Source organism: Rousettus aegyptiacus, unplaced genomic scaffold (genome assembly GCF_014176215.1).
Source record: "Rousettus aegyptiacus isolate mRouAeg1 unplaced genomic scaffold, mRouAeg1.p scaffold_m13_p_10, whole genome shotgun sequence".
Lineage (NCBI taxonomy): Eukaryota > Metazoa > Chordata > Mammalia > Chiroptera > Pteropodidae > Rousettus > Rousettus aegyptiacus.
The window spans coordinates 71,704,237-71,724,128 of NW_023416285.1; the positions used below are offsets into that span (position 1 = coordinate 71,704,237).

The 19,892-nt window shown below is 35.0% G+C and overlaps 1 protein-coding gene across 2 annotated transcripts in view; it reads right to left on the reverse strand.

Annotated features, from left to right (window-relative positions):
• Window positions 1-12,942: 12,942 nt before the first annotated feature.
• The window catches only part of SLC30A9 (solute carrier family 30 member 9), a 73,382-nt gene continuing 66,432 nt past the window's right edge, over window positions 12,943-19,892 (reverse strand). For both annotated transcript variants that reach the window (XM_016160747.2, XM_016160746.2), the window contains one exon: window positions 12,943-16,084. In XM_016160747.2, coding sequence (XP_016016233.2) covers window positions 16,040-16,084 — 45 coding nt within the window. In that variant the 3' untranslated portion in view covers window positions 12,943-16,039. The remainder of the gene's footprint in view (window positions 16,085-19,892) is intronic.

Consider the following 19,892-nt stretch of genomic DNA (forward strand, 5'->3'; position numbering starts at 1 on the left):
TTTGCTGTCACTTCCCCACCAGGGTTCTGTCTCCTCTTTGTCTACGGTGAGGGTAAGAATCTGATGGATAAGGAAAAGTGAGGAACTTGCCCAGAGGTAAGTATATAAAATATAGAGGGCACCTGATCCCTCCCTCACTGGGGTCCTTGTTAGGAGACTTTGGGCGGAGCAAGCTCTGAACAAATATCCGTTGTCTGAAAAGTGTTAGAAGAGGAAGTAATTTAAGGAGTAAGAAGTATGCATGTTTTAAGTTACTGAGGTTTCAGGGTTAACTTGTTACTGCAGCATAATAACATGGTCTATCTTAACTCATATTACAAGACTGATTTTTTTTGGGTCAAAACCACTCTGGGAATCTTATAAAAATTATGGACTCTCTCCTTAGATGAACATATGCTCAGGATTTTCCAGAAAATTTCAGGGAGTTCTTGAATTCTCTAAAGATTATCCATGGTCTCCATGTTAAGAACTCCTAATCTAGAACCATTTTCTCTGCTCAGAATCACTTTTTCCCTGACAATTTATCTTACAGTTTTGTTTCTTCTTATAGCACTTATTGGCTACATAAAAAAGGTCTCGGAGTAAAATATACAGCTCCAAAGTGTTAAAATTTAGTGGATTCTTTAATAATAAAAATTTTATGGTATACTAATAAAAATATTTATAAGGAAACATTTTTAAGGACAATTATTCCATGCTAGAAACAATCCTTCCCATTTTGTTAGCCAGACAAGCTTGTTCATTTATATTGCAGGCAGGCACACACTGCAGACTCAGCCACCCATATCACTCCCTGTGTGTTCTCCCTTCCCTTCCCTGCCCACCCCTTTGCTCTAATCAGAAAAGCAAATGGAATTGTTTGAGTTCCTTTACTCTGTGCAATGATATCTGTCCAACAAGCAGATGTTTCTATTGCCTAGGTACTAAGTGCTTAGCCATGAAAATACACAGGGAGAATATTTAAAATCTGGCCACTAAAAGTTTTTCTAAAATGAAGATACTTTACAAACAAGTAACTAGATAATGATCCACTGCTTTTGCAAAGTATCTTCAAGATCATAGTTTCTTGTATCTTCCTGTTCTGGTTCTTACCAACAATGAAAACAACTTTAGTGCCATCTCCCTTTTGAGCTATCTGAAACCAAACACCCATTTTATTTTATATTTATTTTTCTTTTTTTTTTTCTTTTTTAAGCATTTATTGAGTGTTCAGCCTTTGTTAGGCACTATGGAAGTGGTCAATCCTGTGCCCTGCCCTTGGGTATCCAATTCCCTATCACCGGGAAAAAGATGGGATATGGAGGAAGAATACTGTGATCTTGTCAAAATGACAATGGGCACATGTCACACCAGCTGAAGTTGTCAATGGGCTCCAACCAGTGGGCTCTGGTTGGAGAGAATCGGAAATAGCCTCTGCAAGAGCTGATCTTGACACAGGCAAGTAGGCTCTTCCAAGTACCATGCCTGACTCAGTTTCTCCCAGGACACAGATTATAATGAATGCAGTAGGATCTGGGTGCACCCCTTATACTCCGTAGGTTATATAGCTTATAGCTTATCTTACAGCTTTTACTAAATCATCTACACCTGCTATTAAATGGTGCACTGGAAGTGAGTTTTCTTCTGAAGTCATAGTTAAATTTTATTCTTAAAAACCATCATTCTTCTAGTACAGCAGAAAGGATGGATAACTTTCAAAATTACTTCAGGCACTATAAATACTTTGTGAAAAATAAATCACTTGGGTCAAATATACTGAAGTTGAAAGAATCATTTTATTACTAAACCATACTATCTATTGTCAACTTTTAGCTTGGTGGCCTTGTGGTAGTTTCAAAGTCTTCAATATGTTGATAAAAGATGAAAATGGCTATTTACATTGAATTTGTAGATAACAGTGAGTAGCCACAGAAATATCCTGGAAATTTAGAAGGAAGCAAGCAACCTTGTAATGATTCTCAGAGGAGGCGAGGGAGTTCTTATTTATCCTTGAATTACTCAGAATGGGTCATCCTGTTGCTTTCATAGCACTTGCAATGTTTTTATAATTATATATGTGTGATTTTTTGTACAAAGTCTTTATGTCTCATGAAACATTTCTGCTCTGTGATGTCAGGAAACATAATTAATTTTTTCACCTTTTTATATCTTTTACCTAGCACAGAAACCAGCATATTTGACGGAGCTCCAAATTTTCTTTTAACATGTTAGTGTACTGTGCTCATATACATGGATGATAAACAGAGCAAAAAAGTTAAAGACTTTGAAAAGACTGGTGGGAAATGACTTGGGTTGTTCCCACTGGGGTCAGTGAGACAATGCCATACAGCACTGTTTCTGGTCGCTCACACCATCTCATCCCACTTCCTCAACTGTAGAGAATTTCCTCGACTGTGAGGAAGAGTGAAGATAGGTGGGAAAACACTCAAAAAATAATTGTGTAACTTCACTGTAATTTGGAAATTTTAGTTACACAGGCAAGCAGAAATTTAAATGTCAATCATATGCACAACTAACAAAGACATAGGTTGTATTCTCCAAATTATTCTACACATACAAGAATTCATACACACATACTACTACAACACACTGGTATTAAATAAATTGCACAGACCTTGGGAAGACTTATGGAATCTGAGTTGAAATCCCAACCTCGGTATATACTGGATATGTTATGTTGGACAAGTTATTTAAAGCTCTCTGAGGGGTGGTTCTGTAGAGTAGTGGTTAGCACATCCACTTTACACACAAAAAGTCCTGGGTTCACGCCCCAGTGGAGCCACAGTCCATACCTCAGGTGGGTGTGCCAGGCCTCCAGGTGTGCCAGGCTCCGGGTGGGAGGAGATGTCCCACCTTCACAGATCCAGTTCTTTGGGGGAAACACAACATCCGTAGATCAGGGATGGAAGTGGGGGGAGGAGGACATAAAGCTCTCTCTTAGTCTCAGTTTTCTAATCTGTAAAATGGCATTTACCTCTTCAAGTTAATATAAGAATTAAAGCTACCATCTTGCTGGTTTTTGTCTCATGTTTTCTTTGTTCTTTCTTTACTGCCTTGTTTTGAATTAGCTGAATATTTGATTTCATTGTATCTCCACTGTTGGCTTATTAGCTATAAACTTCTTTGTGTGTGCATGTGTGTGTGTTTTAGTGGTTGCTCTGTGATTTACAATATAAATCTTTAATTTATCATAGTTAGCCTTGAAATAAAGTCATGCGACTTCATGAATAGTGTAAGAATCTTACAACAATGCATTTCTCCCTTCCTGTTCTTTGTGCTGTCATATATTTTAATTCTATATTTCATAGGTTTTAATTCAATTCCATTTTGGTCAAATGACATACTTTGTATGATTTAAATCCTTTTAACTTTATTGACACATGTTTTACGACTAAGCATACGGTATTTGTTGGTAAATATTTTTAGTGCCCTTCAAAAGAATGTGCATTTGTTTAATTCTTATACTTGTACTATACACATCAAATAGGTCAAGCTAGTTGATATGTTATTCACATCTATATACTAACTGACTTTTTGGTCTACTTCTATTGACTATTGAGAGAGGGCTGTTGTGTGGATTTATCTATTTGTCCTTTCTGCTCTATCAATTTTTGCTTTATGTATTTTGAAGCTCTATTTTTAGATACATAAATACTTGGGATCGTTTTGACCTCTTGAAGATTTAGCCCCTTTATCATTATGAAAAACTTTTATCCCTGGTAATAGTTTTTATTCTGAAATCTACTTTGTCTGATATTAATTAATTAATCTATTGATTAATCTATTCCACCTTTCTTTTGAGTGGTATTGGCATGGTATAGCTCATTTTGTCCTATTATGCTTACCCGCTAGAATCTTCATAATTACAGTGCATTTCTTATAGGCATCATAGAGTTGAGTCTCATTTTTTACCTAATCTAACAATCTCTGCCTTTTAATTGCAGCATTTAGATCATTATACATTAACTTCGATTGATGCGATTTACTTTAATCCTACCATATTGCTATTGGTTTTCTATATCTCCCATCCCTTATTTTTTTTTTTTCCTCTTTTTTGGATTTTATATTTTTGATTACATTTTATATTTTTTGTGGTCTTATTAGTTGTATCACTTTTTTTTTTTCAGTGGTTGCTTTACGGGATAGAGTATATATTTTCAATTTATTACAATCTGTCTTCAAGAAAGATCATACCAATGCAGATACAAGAACCTCATAAGAGTACATTACTTCCCTGCTAGTATTTGTGCTATTGTTATCAATTCTACATTTGATATATATACCACATAATACAATACATTTTTACTTTTTTTTTTAAAATAAAGGAAACTTTTCGTTATATCCTCTAATAGTTTTCTTTAATTTATTTTTGTTACGGCGACATTGGTTAACAAAATCCAATAAGTTTCAGGTGAACAATTCAACAGTAAGACATATATATGTTACATTGGGTGTTCACCACCCATTGTTACATTTCTTCTGTCACATATTTGACTTCTTTTACCCTTTTACCTCCCCACCTCCAACCCTACCCACTACCCTCTGGTAACCACTAGTCTATACGCCATGTCCATAAGTCTCTGTTGGTTTGTCCTGTTAGTTTGTTGCTTTTAGATTTATATCCCACATATAAGCGATATCATGTGACTTTCAACTTTTTCTGTCTGGCTTATTTCGCTTAGCATGATTATCTCGAGGTCCATCCGTGTTGTCACAAATGGCAGTATTTCATCTCTTCTTATGGCTGAGTGATATTCCGTTGTATGTATGTATATACACACACACACATATAAATATATATATAAATATATAAATATATATATACACACACCACAGCTTCTTTAGCCAATCATCTATTGTAGGACACTTTGGTCGCTTCCATGTCCTGGCTACTGTGAATAATGCTTCTATGAACATTTGTGTGCAAATATCTTTTTGGATATGGATTTTCAAGTCTCTGGGGTAAATGCCCAGTAGAGGGATTGCTGGATCATATGGTAGATCAATTCTTAGTTTTTTGAAGAAACTCCGTATTGTTTTCCATACCGGCTGTACCAATCTGCAGTCCCACCAGCAGTTGTATGAAGGTTCCTTTTTTCAACGCATCCTCTCCAACATTTGTTAGTACTTGTCCTGTTGGTAACAGCTATTCTGACAGGTGTGAGGTGGTATTTCATTGTGGTTTGGATTTGCAATTACCTAATAGCTAGTGATGTTTCTTTTCATGTTTGTTGGCCATTTGTATGTCTTCTTGGCAGAAATGTCTGTTCAGGTCCTCTGCCCATTTTTTTGATTGGATGGTTTGTTTCTTTGTTGTTATTGAGTTGTATGAGTTCTTTATATATTTTGGATATTAGACCCTTATCGGAGGCATTGCTTGCATATTTTACAGAGGCATATATTTTCTCATTCAAATGGTTGTCTCTTTGCCTTGTTGACACTTTATTCTGCTGAGCAGAAGATTTTTAGTTTGGTGTAGTCCCATTCATTTATTTTTGTTTTTACTTCACTTTCTTCTGAGGTCAAATTCATAAAATCTTCTTTAAGTCCAAGGTCCATGAGTTTGATTCCTGTTTTCTTCTGTACAATTAATTGTTTAGGGTCTATATTCAGGTCCTTAATCCATTTTGAGTTAATTTTGGTGTGTGGTGATAGACAACAGTCTAGTTTCATTCTTTTGCAAGTGGCTTTCCAGTTTTCCCAGCATCGCTTATTGAAGAGGCTTTCCTTTCTCCACTATATGTTTTTGGCTTTTTTGTTGAAAATTATTTGCTCATATACACGTGGGTTCACTGGACTCTCGATTCTGTTCCACTGGTCTGTGTGTCTGTTTTTCTGCCAATACCATGCTGTTTTCATTATTGTTGCTTTGTTGTATAATTTGAAGTCTGGCAGAGTGATGCCTCCAGCCTTGTTCTTTTTTCTTAGAATGGCTGTGGCAACTCGGGGTCTTGTGTTTTCATACAAATCTAATGATTTTTTTTTTTGTTCTATTTCTTTAAAAAATGCCAATGGGGTATTGATCAAAATTGCATTAAATCTGTATAATGCTATAGGTAATAAGGTCATTTTAGCTATGTTGATTCTTCCAATTCAAGAGCACAGAATATCGTTCCATTTCTTTGTAGGGTCTTGTAGTTTTCATTATATAAGTCCTTTTCATTATATAAATCATGTTTCATTAGATTTATTCCCAGATGTTTTACTGTTTTTGTTGCAATCATAAAATAAATTATTTTTTCCACTTCTTTTTCTGACACTTCATTAGTAGAGTGTAGGAATGATATGGGTTTTTTAACATTGATTTTGTATCCAGAAACTTTACTGTATTTGCTTATTGTTTCTAGTAGTGTTTTTGTGAAGTCTTTAGGGTTTTCAATAAAGATCATGTCATCTGCAAATAGTGACAGTTTAACTTCTTCGTTTCCTATTTGGATACCTTTTAAATCTTTCTCTTTCCTGATTGCACCTGTTAGGACCTCCAATGTTATATTGAATAAGAGTGGTGATAGTGAACAGCTTTGCCTTGTTCCTGATCTTAGAGGGAAGGGTTTTCATTTTTCATCATTAAGTATAATGTTAGCTGAGGGTTTGTCATATATGGTCTTTATTATGTTAAGGTATTTTCCTTCTATATCAATTTTGTTAAGTGCTTTGATCATAAATGGATGCTGTATTTTGTTGAAGGCTTTTTCTGCATCTATTGATATGATCATATGATACTTATTTTTTACTTTGTTTAGGTGGTGTATCACATTAATTGATTTACATATGTTGAACTATCCCTGTGCCCTATGGATGAAGCCCACTTAACTCGTGGTGTATAATCTTTTTAGTATGTTGCTGTATTCAGTTTGCTAGTATCTTATTTAGGATTTTTGCATCTGTGTTCATGAGAGATCCTGGTCTATAGTTTTTTGTGTGTGTGTTATCTTTACCAGGTTTGGGTATCAGAGTAATATTGGCCTCATAAAATGAGCTGGGAAGTATTGCCTCCTTTTCAATTATTTGGAAGAGTTTGAGGAGAATATGTACTAAATCTTCTTTGAATGTTTGGTAGAATTCACTGGTGAAGCCATCTGGTCCTGGACTTTTACTTTTTGGTAGGTTTTTGATGATTGTTTCAATTTTCATACTGCTGATCAATCCATTTAGATTTTTCAGATCTTCTTCATTCAGTCTAGGAAGATTGTATTTTTCTAAGTACTGGTCCATTTCTTCTAGGTTATTAAATTTGGTGTTATATACTTTTTCATAGTATTCTTGCATGATCCTTTGTATTTCTGTGATGTCAGTTGTAATTTCCCCTCTTTCTTCCCTGATTTTGTTTATTTGTGTCCTGTCTCTTTTTTCTTTAGTGAGTCTAGCCAGGGATTTGTCAATTTTATTAATCTTCTCAAAGAACCAAAGAGCTCTTTGTTACATTTATTTTTTCTATTGTTTGTGTGTGTGTGTGTGTGTTTTCAATTTCATTTATTTCTTCTCTAACTTTGATGATTTCTTTCCTTCTGCTGCCTTTAAGCTTCATTTGTTCTTCCTTTTCTAGTTCTTTTAAGATAAAGCATTAGGTTGTTTATTTGGGCTCATTCTTGTTTTTAGAGATAGACCTGTAATGATATGAACTTTCTTCTTATGACTGCTTTTGCCCTATCCCAAAAGTTTTAATATATTGTACTATCATTATCATTTATTTCTGTGTATCTCTTGATCTCTCTTTTTATTTCTTCTCTGACCCAGTTATTCTTCAGTAGCATGTTGTTTAATCTCCAGGTATTCGTGGTTCTTCCTGATTTCTTTTTGCAGTTGATCTCTAGTTTCAAAGCATTATGATCAGAGAATATGGTTGGTTTGATTTCAACCCTCTCATATTTGTTGAGGCTATTTCTGTGTCTCAGAATGTGGTCAATTCTTGAGAATGTTCCATGTGCACTAGAGAAGAATGTATAAGCAGTTGTTTTGGGGATGGAAGGCTGTATATGTCAATTATTTCCAGTTGGTCTAATGTGTCATTTAAGGATGTTATTTTCTTATTGATTTTGTTTGGATGATCTATCCATATCCTACAGTGGGGTATTTCGGTCTCCCACTATGATAGTGTTTTGGTCTGTTTCTCCCTTTAGTTCTGTTGTTTTTTCCATTCTTGAGATTGTTGATATAATTTGTTTCAGATCTCACTGAGTTTTTCAGAAGTTCCATCCTGAATTCTCTGCCATTTAAGTCACATATTTTTATGTCTGTAAGCTTATTTTCTAGAGATTTTTATCTCTTTCTGAGCTACCTTGTCATCTTAGTTGTTTATGGTGTTTAGTGGACTATTTCTCCACCTAGGCTTTAATGGAAGCATATTCTGCTTTTTAAAAAAGCAGATTTATTATATAAAAGTCTTTCCTTAGCCTGAATATATATATATATAGAATATATATATATTCAATCACAGTCACAGTCACAGTCGCTACTCTCAGTATTAGTCCATCAGTGTTAGCAACAGTTTTAGTAGTGTTTGCTCGGATTCCCCTAGGGCTCCATGGTGTTCAATCTTGGATGATATGTGGGGAGGGGTCTTCTTGGTTAGGGGATGGGGGCTTTAGCTCAGCTTCACATTTTGCAGCCGCACCTGGTAAAAATCAACTGCTGTTTCTCTGTCATCCCCACTTCTCTGCTTTCTCCCCTGATCCCTGGGCACTGCTGCTGACTGCATGGAACTCACAGCTCTACCAGACAGGGTTGTTCAGAGAACCCGTTGCACTTTCTCCTCTCCCCCTCCTCCTGCAGGAAGCTCCGGCTGCAAGAGGCGGTTTGTTCTTCTCAGTTCTGACCTGTAGTAGCTCTTATGCACAGACCGCGTGCTCAGAAGTGGTGGTGTGCAGTTTAGCTATTATTTTATTGTGTTTTGATGTTCAGCTTATTATTGTTTCAAGGGGAGAGATCTGGTGACATCTCTCATTTGGCCATGTTTCTGATGTCAACTCACTGTTTTTTGATTATTTAATCCATTTACATTTAAAGTAATTATGATAGATATATAGTTATTGCCATTTTATTATTTATATTTATCTCCTTGTTTTTCTTTTCCTTCTCTTTTTCTTCTAGAAATCCCTTTAACATTTCTTGTAATAGTAGTTTAGTGGTGATGAACTCCTTTAGCTTTTTCTTATCTGGGAAGCTCTATCTATCCTTTGATGGTAAACGATAGCTTTGCTGAGTAATCCTGGTTGTAGGTCCTTGTTTTCCATCACTTTGAATATTTTGTGCCAATTCATCTTGCCTGCAAAGTTTCTATTGAAATATCCGCTGCCAGACTTATGGGAGTTCCCTTGTAGGTAACTGCTTCTCTCGCTGTTTTTGAGATTCTCTTTCTCTTTAAATTTGGCATTTTAATTATATTTTTGGTGTAGGCCTCTTTGGGTTGTTTGGGACTCTGCACTTCCTGGGCTTGGATAACTATTTCCTTCGCTAGTTTAGGAATGTTTTCTGTCATTAGTTCTTCAAACTGGTTTTTCATTCCTTGTTCTCTCATCTCCTACTGGTACCTCTATGATGCAAATTTTGTTATACTTGATGTTGTCTCAGAGGCCTCTTAAAACGTTTTCTTTTTGGATGTTCTTGTTGCTGTTCTGATTGGGTGTTTTCTCTTCCTTTTCTTCCAAATTGCTGATTCAGTCCTCTGCTTCATGTGATCTACTATTGATTCCCACTAATGTTCATTTGTTACAGTATCTTCATTTCTGGTTTTTAAAAAGTTTTCTATCTCTTTTTTAATGTTTCCTCTTCGTCAAAGTTCTCAGTGAAATCACTGAGCATCCCTATGACCAGTGTTTTGAACTCTGCATCTGGCAGATTGTCTCCATTTTGTTTAGTTCTTTTCTGAAGATTTGTTCTGTTCTTTCACTTGGGACATGTTTGTCTCATTGTGGCTGCCTTGCTGGTTTCTGTGTTAGGTAGAGCTGCTGTATCTCCTGATCTTAGTAGAGTGGTCTTATGTAGTAGGTGTCCTATGGGACCCATTGGTGCAATCTCTCTGATCACCTAAGCTGGGTGATCCAGGTATGTCCCTTGAGTGGGTTGTGTGCATTGTTCTGAGCTTTGATTGCTGTTGGCACATCAAGTGGGAAGGATTTGCCCTCAGACTCATTGGTTGTGAGGACTGACTGTGACGATAGTGGAAGAGCTGTTGTGCAGACTGATCAGTGTAGAATTCACTTTACCTGAGCGCTGGTGCCTGTCAAGTCCACCCTTGGGTGTGTTTATTGAGGTGGTTGTGTGGTGCTTTGGTGTGGTCTGACGCTGGCCACAGGGTGTGTTGGTTCTGGAGCCTCTTAGGTGGGGCTCCAGTATAGGCCAGTCAGCTGCTGCCTGTCCCCTAGCCAGAGCCACTTGGCATGAGCTACAGAGTAGCAGATGGTTACCACTTGTGCCAGGCTTAGAGGTTCCTGGGAGAGGTTAGGCTGTGAAGTGAGGCAGGCTGGCTACCACTAGTGTCAGGCTTGGAGCTGCTTAGCAAGATGCATGAGGCAAGCTGAGGCCAGATGCTGCTTGTTTGGGGTTGGTGAACCTTTGAAAGATTTTAGGAAAGCCTGCAGCATGAGCCAAGACAGGCTGCATATAAAAGTCACTGGACACGGCTTGAGGGGACCTGATAGTTGGGTGAGGTTGGGTCTCAGGGAATCATATGGTGTTAGCCAGGTTGAAGGAGACTTAAGACATGGTGCCACAATTATGTTTGCTGGGTGGGAGGGCTCAACAAAGAACAATGGCTTCTGCCAGCACTTCTGTCTAGGACAAAACTGCCCTTCCAGCCCTTGCTCTGAAGCCAGATGATTCAGTTCTTCCCGACATGCCTCTGTCATCTTCCAAGCTGCTGCCCCAGCGCTGGAGCTCAGAGCGAGTGAGTCCATCAGTAACTCTACACACAAGCCCCTTAGAGGAACACCTAGGACTCCATAGGCCTTCTCTCTCAGCCACAATCTGCTGGTTTTCACGGTCAGAAGTTGTAGACTTTTCAGTAATGGAACCCTGAGCTGGGGATTCTGGTGTGTGGCTGGGACCTTTCGTTCCTCAGTGGGGGGAATCTCTGCAGCTGAGAGAGCCCTCTCAATTCTCACATGGATGTCCGTTTGAGTCTCCACTCCTCCTACCAGTCTGGAGGTGGCTTCTGTGTGTCCTTATTAGGATGAACTTCAGTTAGACTTCAGGAGACTCTCAATAATGGTTGTTCTGTAGTTGAGTTGTAATTTTGATGTGGTTGTGAGACCAGTATAGCATTTACCTAATCCTCCATCTTGATTGGGGCCTCTTTTCCTTTAATTTAAATGTAAATAAACCCATGTCACAGGTGGTTACCATACCGTAAAGCAAAGCATTACACTGTTAAATATACCTTCGTGATATAAAAATTTTCACTGTACACAAAACTGAAAACTGCCTGTTACTTTTTAAATTATAAGACGATCCATTAATGTATATATATTTTACCATCTGTACAGAACATATACTATAAGCCGATGTGTGTGTGTGTGTGTGTGTGTGTGTGTGTGTGTATACACCTATGTGCATATATACATCAAATAGCTATAAGAATACATCACAAGGTTATAACATTAGTTGCCTCTGGAGAAAGTAAATTGGTAACTAGGGGTCAAATACAATTTTAAAATATTTTTAAAATTTTCGATTAATGCTAATTTCCAAACCTTTCCCTAAATGTCTTTCTTGTGTGATTCAAGTAAATGACTGACAGTTATGCTAAATATTATCCTTTGCATATGTCTCTCAGGGAGCCTGTAACTAACACATAAAAATAAATCTGGGAAGTGACAGACAATTCCTTGGTTTCCATATAATCAATGTCCCACCCCAATCCCATCCCACTATCCCTTTTTCCCAAGCAGTTCACATTAGATCCGGCTAGTTATTCCGACTACTGAATTTTGATGTGGTTGTGAGAGGAGGCTTATAACAATGAACATTTTATTTCTACTTTCTATAAAGTGTTACTTTTCTTGGGCTCTTCTGCTATGCAGAGTGACACTTGCTGAGATCCAGACTATACGATTTCAAATCTCGACTCTGTCCCATACCAGCTGAATATCCTCAGACACATTATATATCTAGTGTATCTGTTACCTCATCTGCAAAAATGTGAATAATCCCTACTTCACTGGTTTTTTGTAAGGATTAATATATTAATAATTAAATGGGTTAAAATATGTAAAATGGTACCTGGTATAAACAACTCAAATTATTCTGTTGATAGCTATCATAATACAAACCGGTATATTTTTACTTTAAAGTATATTTTTAAACTTCTATAAGCCCTTAAAAAACAAAAACACAATTCTGTATTTTGCTAGGCAAATTCTAAACTATAGTGCTTCTATTTTTAATACATTTTGATTTGTGGAACCATACCCTCTCAAAACAGCTGATCACTCTGGTTTAGTTTCTTATGAAGAACGAAACAAAACAAAACTGGAATTCCTACAGAATTTGTATAGAATTCAACTTGGATTCCAGAACAGGCTTGTTCTAGGATGTAGCTTTTGGAATTTTCATGTTTTACAATTTTTTAAATCTAAATATAGTATATAGACACATCTCAAAAGAAATCTAGTTTTATCAAAATGTAACATCTATCACTAAAGGATATAACTTTTTAGATTTGTGCTTCACCAAACATATGACATTCTAACAGTATTTAATAATAGTTCTCTTTAAAATCTGATTATAAAATGATTAAAAGTTGTCATATTTTGGTTTGTAACATCAAGAAACTTACAAACAAGTATATTCAATGAATAATAAATTCTGTCCAAAAACATAGGTATGAATTTAAGTATCCAATGACACTGTTTAGTTCTTAACACATGAGGTAAAGAAGAATTTATGTTCAAAAAAACATTAATGTATTGGGGGCGGGACCCCAAACTAATAAGTGAACTGCTCTCATTTACATATGACATTTATTAAAGAAAAAAAAAGGCATTCTGATTGATCGGGACCATCTTAATCTCAAAGCAAAATCAGACAGTTGAAATACAATCTAAGAACAAACATTTTCTTATTTCAGAAAACCAAGTCTAGGAATGCTAGTAAACTTGAATGCAAATATAATGACTTCCAGACCAATTCTCTATATAAATGCCTTCCAAAGTTCCATTTCAGAGACAGGGATGAGGGCTTTAGGGGCAACAATCTTTAAATAATCATTTTGCCTTCAATTCTTTGCTTCACTGACTTCTGACAGTTTGGCAAATTGGGGGTCATCACATTTAAAAGAAATGCCAAAGCTCAACAAATGCAACCTGAGCAAGATAGTATAAATTACAAATGCCTGTGTAATATTCTGTAGTTCTCAGCATTCGACTTCAAAAAGTTCTCAGATTTAAAATTTAAACCAATTCCTTTAGATGGTATAATTTTAGCAAAAGCATTATCCAGAGTATGGGATAATTAAGGTAACACTAAAGTCATATATCCCAAATTCAATTCTTATGCCATTTTGTTATTCTGGGTTATTTGGTGTGTGTGTAGGATAATGTATGCAAAGATTACTTTTTGGGGGCGGGTGCAGGTGGTGGTGGAAATTTTCCAATCTGATCCTATCTCACTATTTCCACTACATGTTCAGGAATCTCCCTCTTTGGAATTGTACACTACTGGCCAGCAACATAGTCCACTTAAAAGTAGGTCTCCACCCCTCAACCTCTTCTTTGCCCAACATTACTTTTGCAATTATTCTACTACAGAAGCTACTGTCCTTGAAAATATTAAAATTTATATGTTTATTCAAATGTTAAAAGGGCAAGACTGAAAGTACTAATTTGAAAAAAATAAGAAACCTAAAGAACTATATATTATCTTATTTTTAAAGAAAGAGGCCCAAATTTCCTGGTTCTAAAATTCAAATTTGACTCTAGTTTAAAAGGAAAAAATACATGGACCAGAGATGTCACACATTTCCTGATTCCACAGAAATATTCAAATTGCTTGATATGCTGTACTTCTTTACGTCAAATTTTGCTTAAACTCTGAAATATCAGGTGCAGAACAGAACTAGAAATAAAAGACAGAAACATAAGCCTTCAATTATTATTTAAGTATGACCTCAATGAAATTAGATTAGAAAACTCACAGAAATATCAGAAATTGATTTCTTTTAGGGAATCCTAAAAAAAAACTCACCACACTATCATTTGGAATAATTTCTGCACACCATCTTTGAGATATTTTTAAATGAGTTAATTATTCTTGTCCAGCTATACAAAATTTTTCAAGTAATTTTAATAAGAGGGAACTGGATATAATTTGGTACCTTCCCATAGGGCTGTGACATGGAATAATAAATGGCAGGTGGGAAAAGGAAGGGAGGAAGAACATAGAAAGTATAGAGTAAATTATAATGAGTAAAAAAGTTTCAGAAAAAGGAGTAAAGAATTCAAAACCTTATATGAATCAAATTATACATATACACACACACATATATATAAAACAATTTTATATCTTAAAAAATAAAACTGGAATGTTATTTCAATTAAAACATACAGCATGCAAAATGCTCTGTAATGGTAAAAAAAAAGATGTACTCCAACGTAAGTTTTCACAATTTTCCTGCAAATGATATTTCTTGATCAAAAATTACCATTACAAACCCTTTCACCAAATATTAACTTTTGGTTCCAGCATTACAATTTGCTGTAATACATAAACTTCAATCTCAGTACGTTTTTAGACACTGACCTCACACACATCCTTATGTCAAGCACTTAATTATCCAGCAAAGAGTTCACCCAGCTTCCACTCTTTGCAGACAATGCTCATTGCTACCTGAACAATTTAAAGTACATATGATTTGTTTTGATAAATGGAGACAGAACTGTAGTTTTGTACTAAATTTTCAATTACCGAATTGAATGTTTTTCCACCTATGATCATTAGAAAACTACTTACATGTTATAGCCATATATTATACTAAATGCCCATTGCTAACTGAACAAAACTGGTTATAGATACACTACTGACTAAGATACCATATAAAGTCAATGGCCACAAACTTCTGCGTAAGAGATTTACTTTTCTTTCTCTTAAAGCAAGAACTATCCCAAAGTTCAGATTTATATAAGTAGTGCTTCTTTTTAAATAAATTAAAAATAAAATGCTGTCTTGTCTGTAAAATTATAAATATTCCTAGTCCACTTTACAGAATGTCAAAATACTTATAAATGCATTATTTCCTAGTAAATACACACGGCACTGAAGCCAGTTAAAAAACAAAAACAAAAAGCTAGTCATTACACTGGCCCATGGAAACATCTACGGTTATTTTACCATTAAGAAAAATTAAACAAGGAGAAAAACAAAGCAGAGATAAGAAATTTTATAAAATGGAAACTACTATGACCAAAAAGAGTGTACAGAAATGCCTTCCTTCAATTCAGTAACTAAGCCAATTCTGGAAGGAACATTTATGGATAAACAGGTTAGGAAAGTGTTTTTAGAGCTCAGGGCAAAATTACAAGGTATGCAGAAATATTTTCCACATTCTATAAGGAGACAGACTTTGAAATGAAGTTACGATTAAAAACTACAAACCAAGATTTAGCCGGCATGTTCAAGATTGGTAGGTTTTGATGGAGTTAAATCTTCAATGGAAACAAAATAAAGAATCATAATCCTATGGATGCTGCTTATCTTTATCAATGTGAAGAAAGAAAACATGATTGCAAGGTACAATATACCCTGACAGGCTAAAAAAAGAAATTATGACCAATTTAAGAAACTAAAATGGTTCCCACTAAAACATAAAAACATGATTTCCAAATTGATTCAACTTGTAATATGTTGAAGCATTAGTTTTAGTTCTGTGGACTGCTGCATTGCCTATAAAATATTTCCTCCATCTCAAAAAAAAAAAAAAAAAAGAAGAGTGAGTAGGGTAGGGTGGGGGCTTCTGAATGGCGTTGACTTCTTCAGTGTGGGAGACAGAGTAGGCTCAACAAACTTGTTTCCAAAGCTCCCTCCAAGGTGATTCATTCCATCAAACCTACAATATCTCCAAATCTACATGTCGAACTTCCGGATTTCGTTTCTGGAAAATAAAAATCACCACACATTATTCATAGCAAAACAGAATCTTCTGTTTTCTTTTATTCCTTTTGATCGATAACTATTTTCATTGTTAACATACTAGCAAGAAAAATATTTGCAGAAGGAAAAAAATAAGATCAATAGATGAATGGATCAAACACACTATAAATGATACAGTAAGTAGTCTCACCTTCCTGAGTTTGCCACATGGTCATTAATACAATAATGGGTTAAGAATCTAGTATATACCAAGCACTTCAAAACACTGAAATTATGCTTGTTTGTGGTGAAAAGAAAATAACTGCAAAACAACAACAATCAGAAACAATACATTGATATACACTTATTTTAGTAACAATCCACATAGTCTTGGGCCAGGCACTGTGCTAGGAAGTGGAGCTATGATTATTAAGTAAGACTCTGTCCTGGCCCTGAGGGCCTCAGTTTAGCCAGGGACAAACGTAGCAATAACCTATGAGTTTGAATGAGGTGAGTTTTCCAGATAGATGATGAAGGTCTAGACATAAGAAACAGCATGAACAAAGTCAGAGAGCCTGGAAAGTATGTACTTACTGATAGTATGGTATAATTAGCACAGAAGCAAAAAAGGCAAGGCTAGCAATGAGGCTGGAAATCTTAAATTAAATAACAATAAAAATATCTCTGCGCAAAATTAAGTCAAACGCCAGGCACTAAAGTATACAACAATTAACAGGAAACAAACAGTACTTGTTTTTGATGAACTTATGTTTGTCATTGTGGACAAATAAGTCCAGATCTACCCTCCAAAATTATCTGTCTGTGGACAAACAAGTCCAGATCCAACCCCCAAAGTTTCACCAACTAGGAAAGAGACAGCAAAACATAAAACTATCTGACTCTCGCTTTTGACATTCAAGATGGTCTTCCTTTGCTATTTCAGTTTTCTCTTACAATTTCGAAGAAGGCTTTTCCCTTGATTTAGGGAACATTTTTATCCCACAGAAGTGGCTTTTATTAGAGGTTGAAAGAATGAGGAGATACAGGTAACTAAACAGGCAATTACAATAGTTTGCTACTACAGAGGTTGCTACTAATAAAGGTTTTGGCTTTTTCACTCCAGGGGTACATAAAAGGACACCTAACAATTTTGGAGGAATTAAAAGTGTAATAATATGTAATATAATATTGTGAGAACTAAATCTACGCCCATTAAAAATGAATAATGCTTATATCAGGAGCAGTATAAGACTTTAAGTAAAAATATGGCAGTAAATATAAAACAAATGCAAAAAGTATTAAAAATGGTTATCTCTGAGAAATAGAATTAAGAATTGAGGAGGCTAAGCAGGCAACACTTCTTTCTGTTATATGCTTTTTGGTTCTGTTTGATTTTATAAACTTTGTATATTATTTGATAAACACTGTAAAAATAAATCAGCAAGGGGAAAAAAGCTCTTCTATGTGATTCTAATAACCAGACAGGATCAGTAATTTCTAGCTAAAAAATATCCTAGGAACATCTGCACATTACTCATATTAAAGGAATTCAGTTATAAAGACTAAACCTAGCATAATATTGAAGTTTAACTCAAGCCAGAGCATTCTATTGAGTGTGCACTAAGATTTTCTTATAACTTGTGCTGTTTGAGCATACCTGAGGGAAATACTCTCTCTTGGATCCTGTAATGTAAGAGTGGCTAGGTATCCCCAAATATGGGGGGCACACTTTTCTTCTCAACGTTTTCTTTATTAAGCCATTCCGTGTCTAGAACTCCTTAAATTCAATATGGAGTAAAAAAAAAGATTTCTTCAAACAGAAATGAAACTGAATTTTATTTTCCCACTCCATTCAATCATTACCCATCCCAATAGGACTCGAAAAAGTCTAGCTGTTCAAGGAAAGCTTGAACATTATTCAATCTAAAAGCACTACATAACAAATGTGCACAAAATAATCTGATTTCAAGAAAAAGAAACCAAAAATTTACTCTGCTCTTTTGAAAATCATTTTGAGAGAAAATTAATCCAATTTCTAAAATATAGTGTGCCCAATACAAAGCAAACACACAAATATATATGAATATAAATATATGAATGAAAGAATAAAAGAAATAGGATTAATATCCTTAAAATTTAATGTTTAGTGTCTAACAAGCTGTCATGTACATAAAAGAAACTGAATAAGTATTTAACTAGAACTGAAAATCAATAATTAGTGTCTAACTTATAATTTTCATTTATTCAACAAATAGTTACTGATTATGTCCCAGGCAGTGTTCAATGCAAAGTGGAACATTTTACACACCATAGATTTTATTTCAATACTCATATTATAGAGAAATAACAACTAAATCACATAAGTTATTCTGTAATGCTGTAGTCTCAAGTTAAGAAAATGTTATAGGAGCCTGCAATTAGAGAAGCAAAAGGCAAAGTAAAGGGCAGAGTATTTAACTGGAACATTACTTATTAGCTATTTGCAAATCCTATGGGATCTTCCCACTGAATTTCCAATAGAATTACTTCCTCCCAAACACAAAAAAAAACTTCATGAAAGGAGAGAAGGGGTCTATCCACAGACTGAAATGCAGAGGTAGAACAACAAAAAAAACCTTTTAACAGTTCAAAGAACTTCAAAATAAAAACAAGATATATTTCACATTTATAATATGGGACTTTATAAATTAGCTTCTATTATTTTGAACATCTTTACATAGAACAATGCAACACAGCATTAAAGCTAAAAATATCATTATTCTAATAACTGGATCAACGGCCTTCCTCAACAGAGATTGTTATTCTGCTGCAGAATTTTATCACCGTGTGACCTTCAAAGTAATTCAATAATTATTAAGATTTAAACTTAGAAGGCAACCATGCTTAGATACTAAACAGAAAGGAATGTAGCAGTGTACAAAGTTTTAGATTCAAAGAAAATCACCTTATTTTCATGACAAGAAAGAAGAGTTATATTCATGCATTCTTTGTTTGGTGCATTAAGTATGAAGAACTTTCTCTGACCTAAGATTACTTAAACCTTATTACCTTAGTCAGAGATGTTTCTACCAGAAAATGTGGGTTACACTTGGCTTCGAAGTTTGAAAGACTTATGTAATTCAGAAACATTTAAGATAGTTCAAACTATTAAGGATTAAATAGCTTCTAATTAAGATGCAAAGCCAACAAAAACAATGTTTATTTGATTATAATAAGAGTATAGCTGATAATGATCAATTTGGTGTTTATTCTTAAATCTGGCTTATGATTTATTATTTCTATTCGAGAATAAAGCTAAAATTTATAGTTTAAAATTCCATTATTTTTCTTGCTAGGGAAATTAGAGAAATAGAATGGAAAAGCAAAGTTTATTCATTCTCATGTTACCCTGCACAAAAATAATCACCTCACCTTTTATTTGGAACAGTGGGTCTCAAAGTCTGCTTCAAGAATCACCAGGTCCTGAGACCTTTTCAGGAGGACTCCAAGGTCAAAATTATTTTCATAATAACACTAAGATGTTATTTGCCTTTTTTACTATGCTGATATTTCCTCTGATGGCATAAAAGCAATGGTGGATAAAACTGCTGGCACCTTTGCAAAATTCAAGGAAAATGACACCAAAATATACTGGTAGTTATTCTGTTCCTCTACTGCCAGACACTCACGGTTTAAAAAAATAAATAAATTTCACTTTAAAATGTCCTTCATAAAATAGTAAAAAGTACTGGCTTATTAAATCTGAATCCTCGAGTACACTTTTAAAAATACTCTGTGACAAAAATGGGATGTATAAAGCCCTTCTGCTTCATACTGAAGTCTAATGCTGT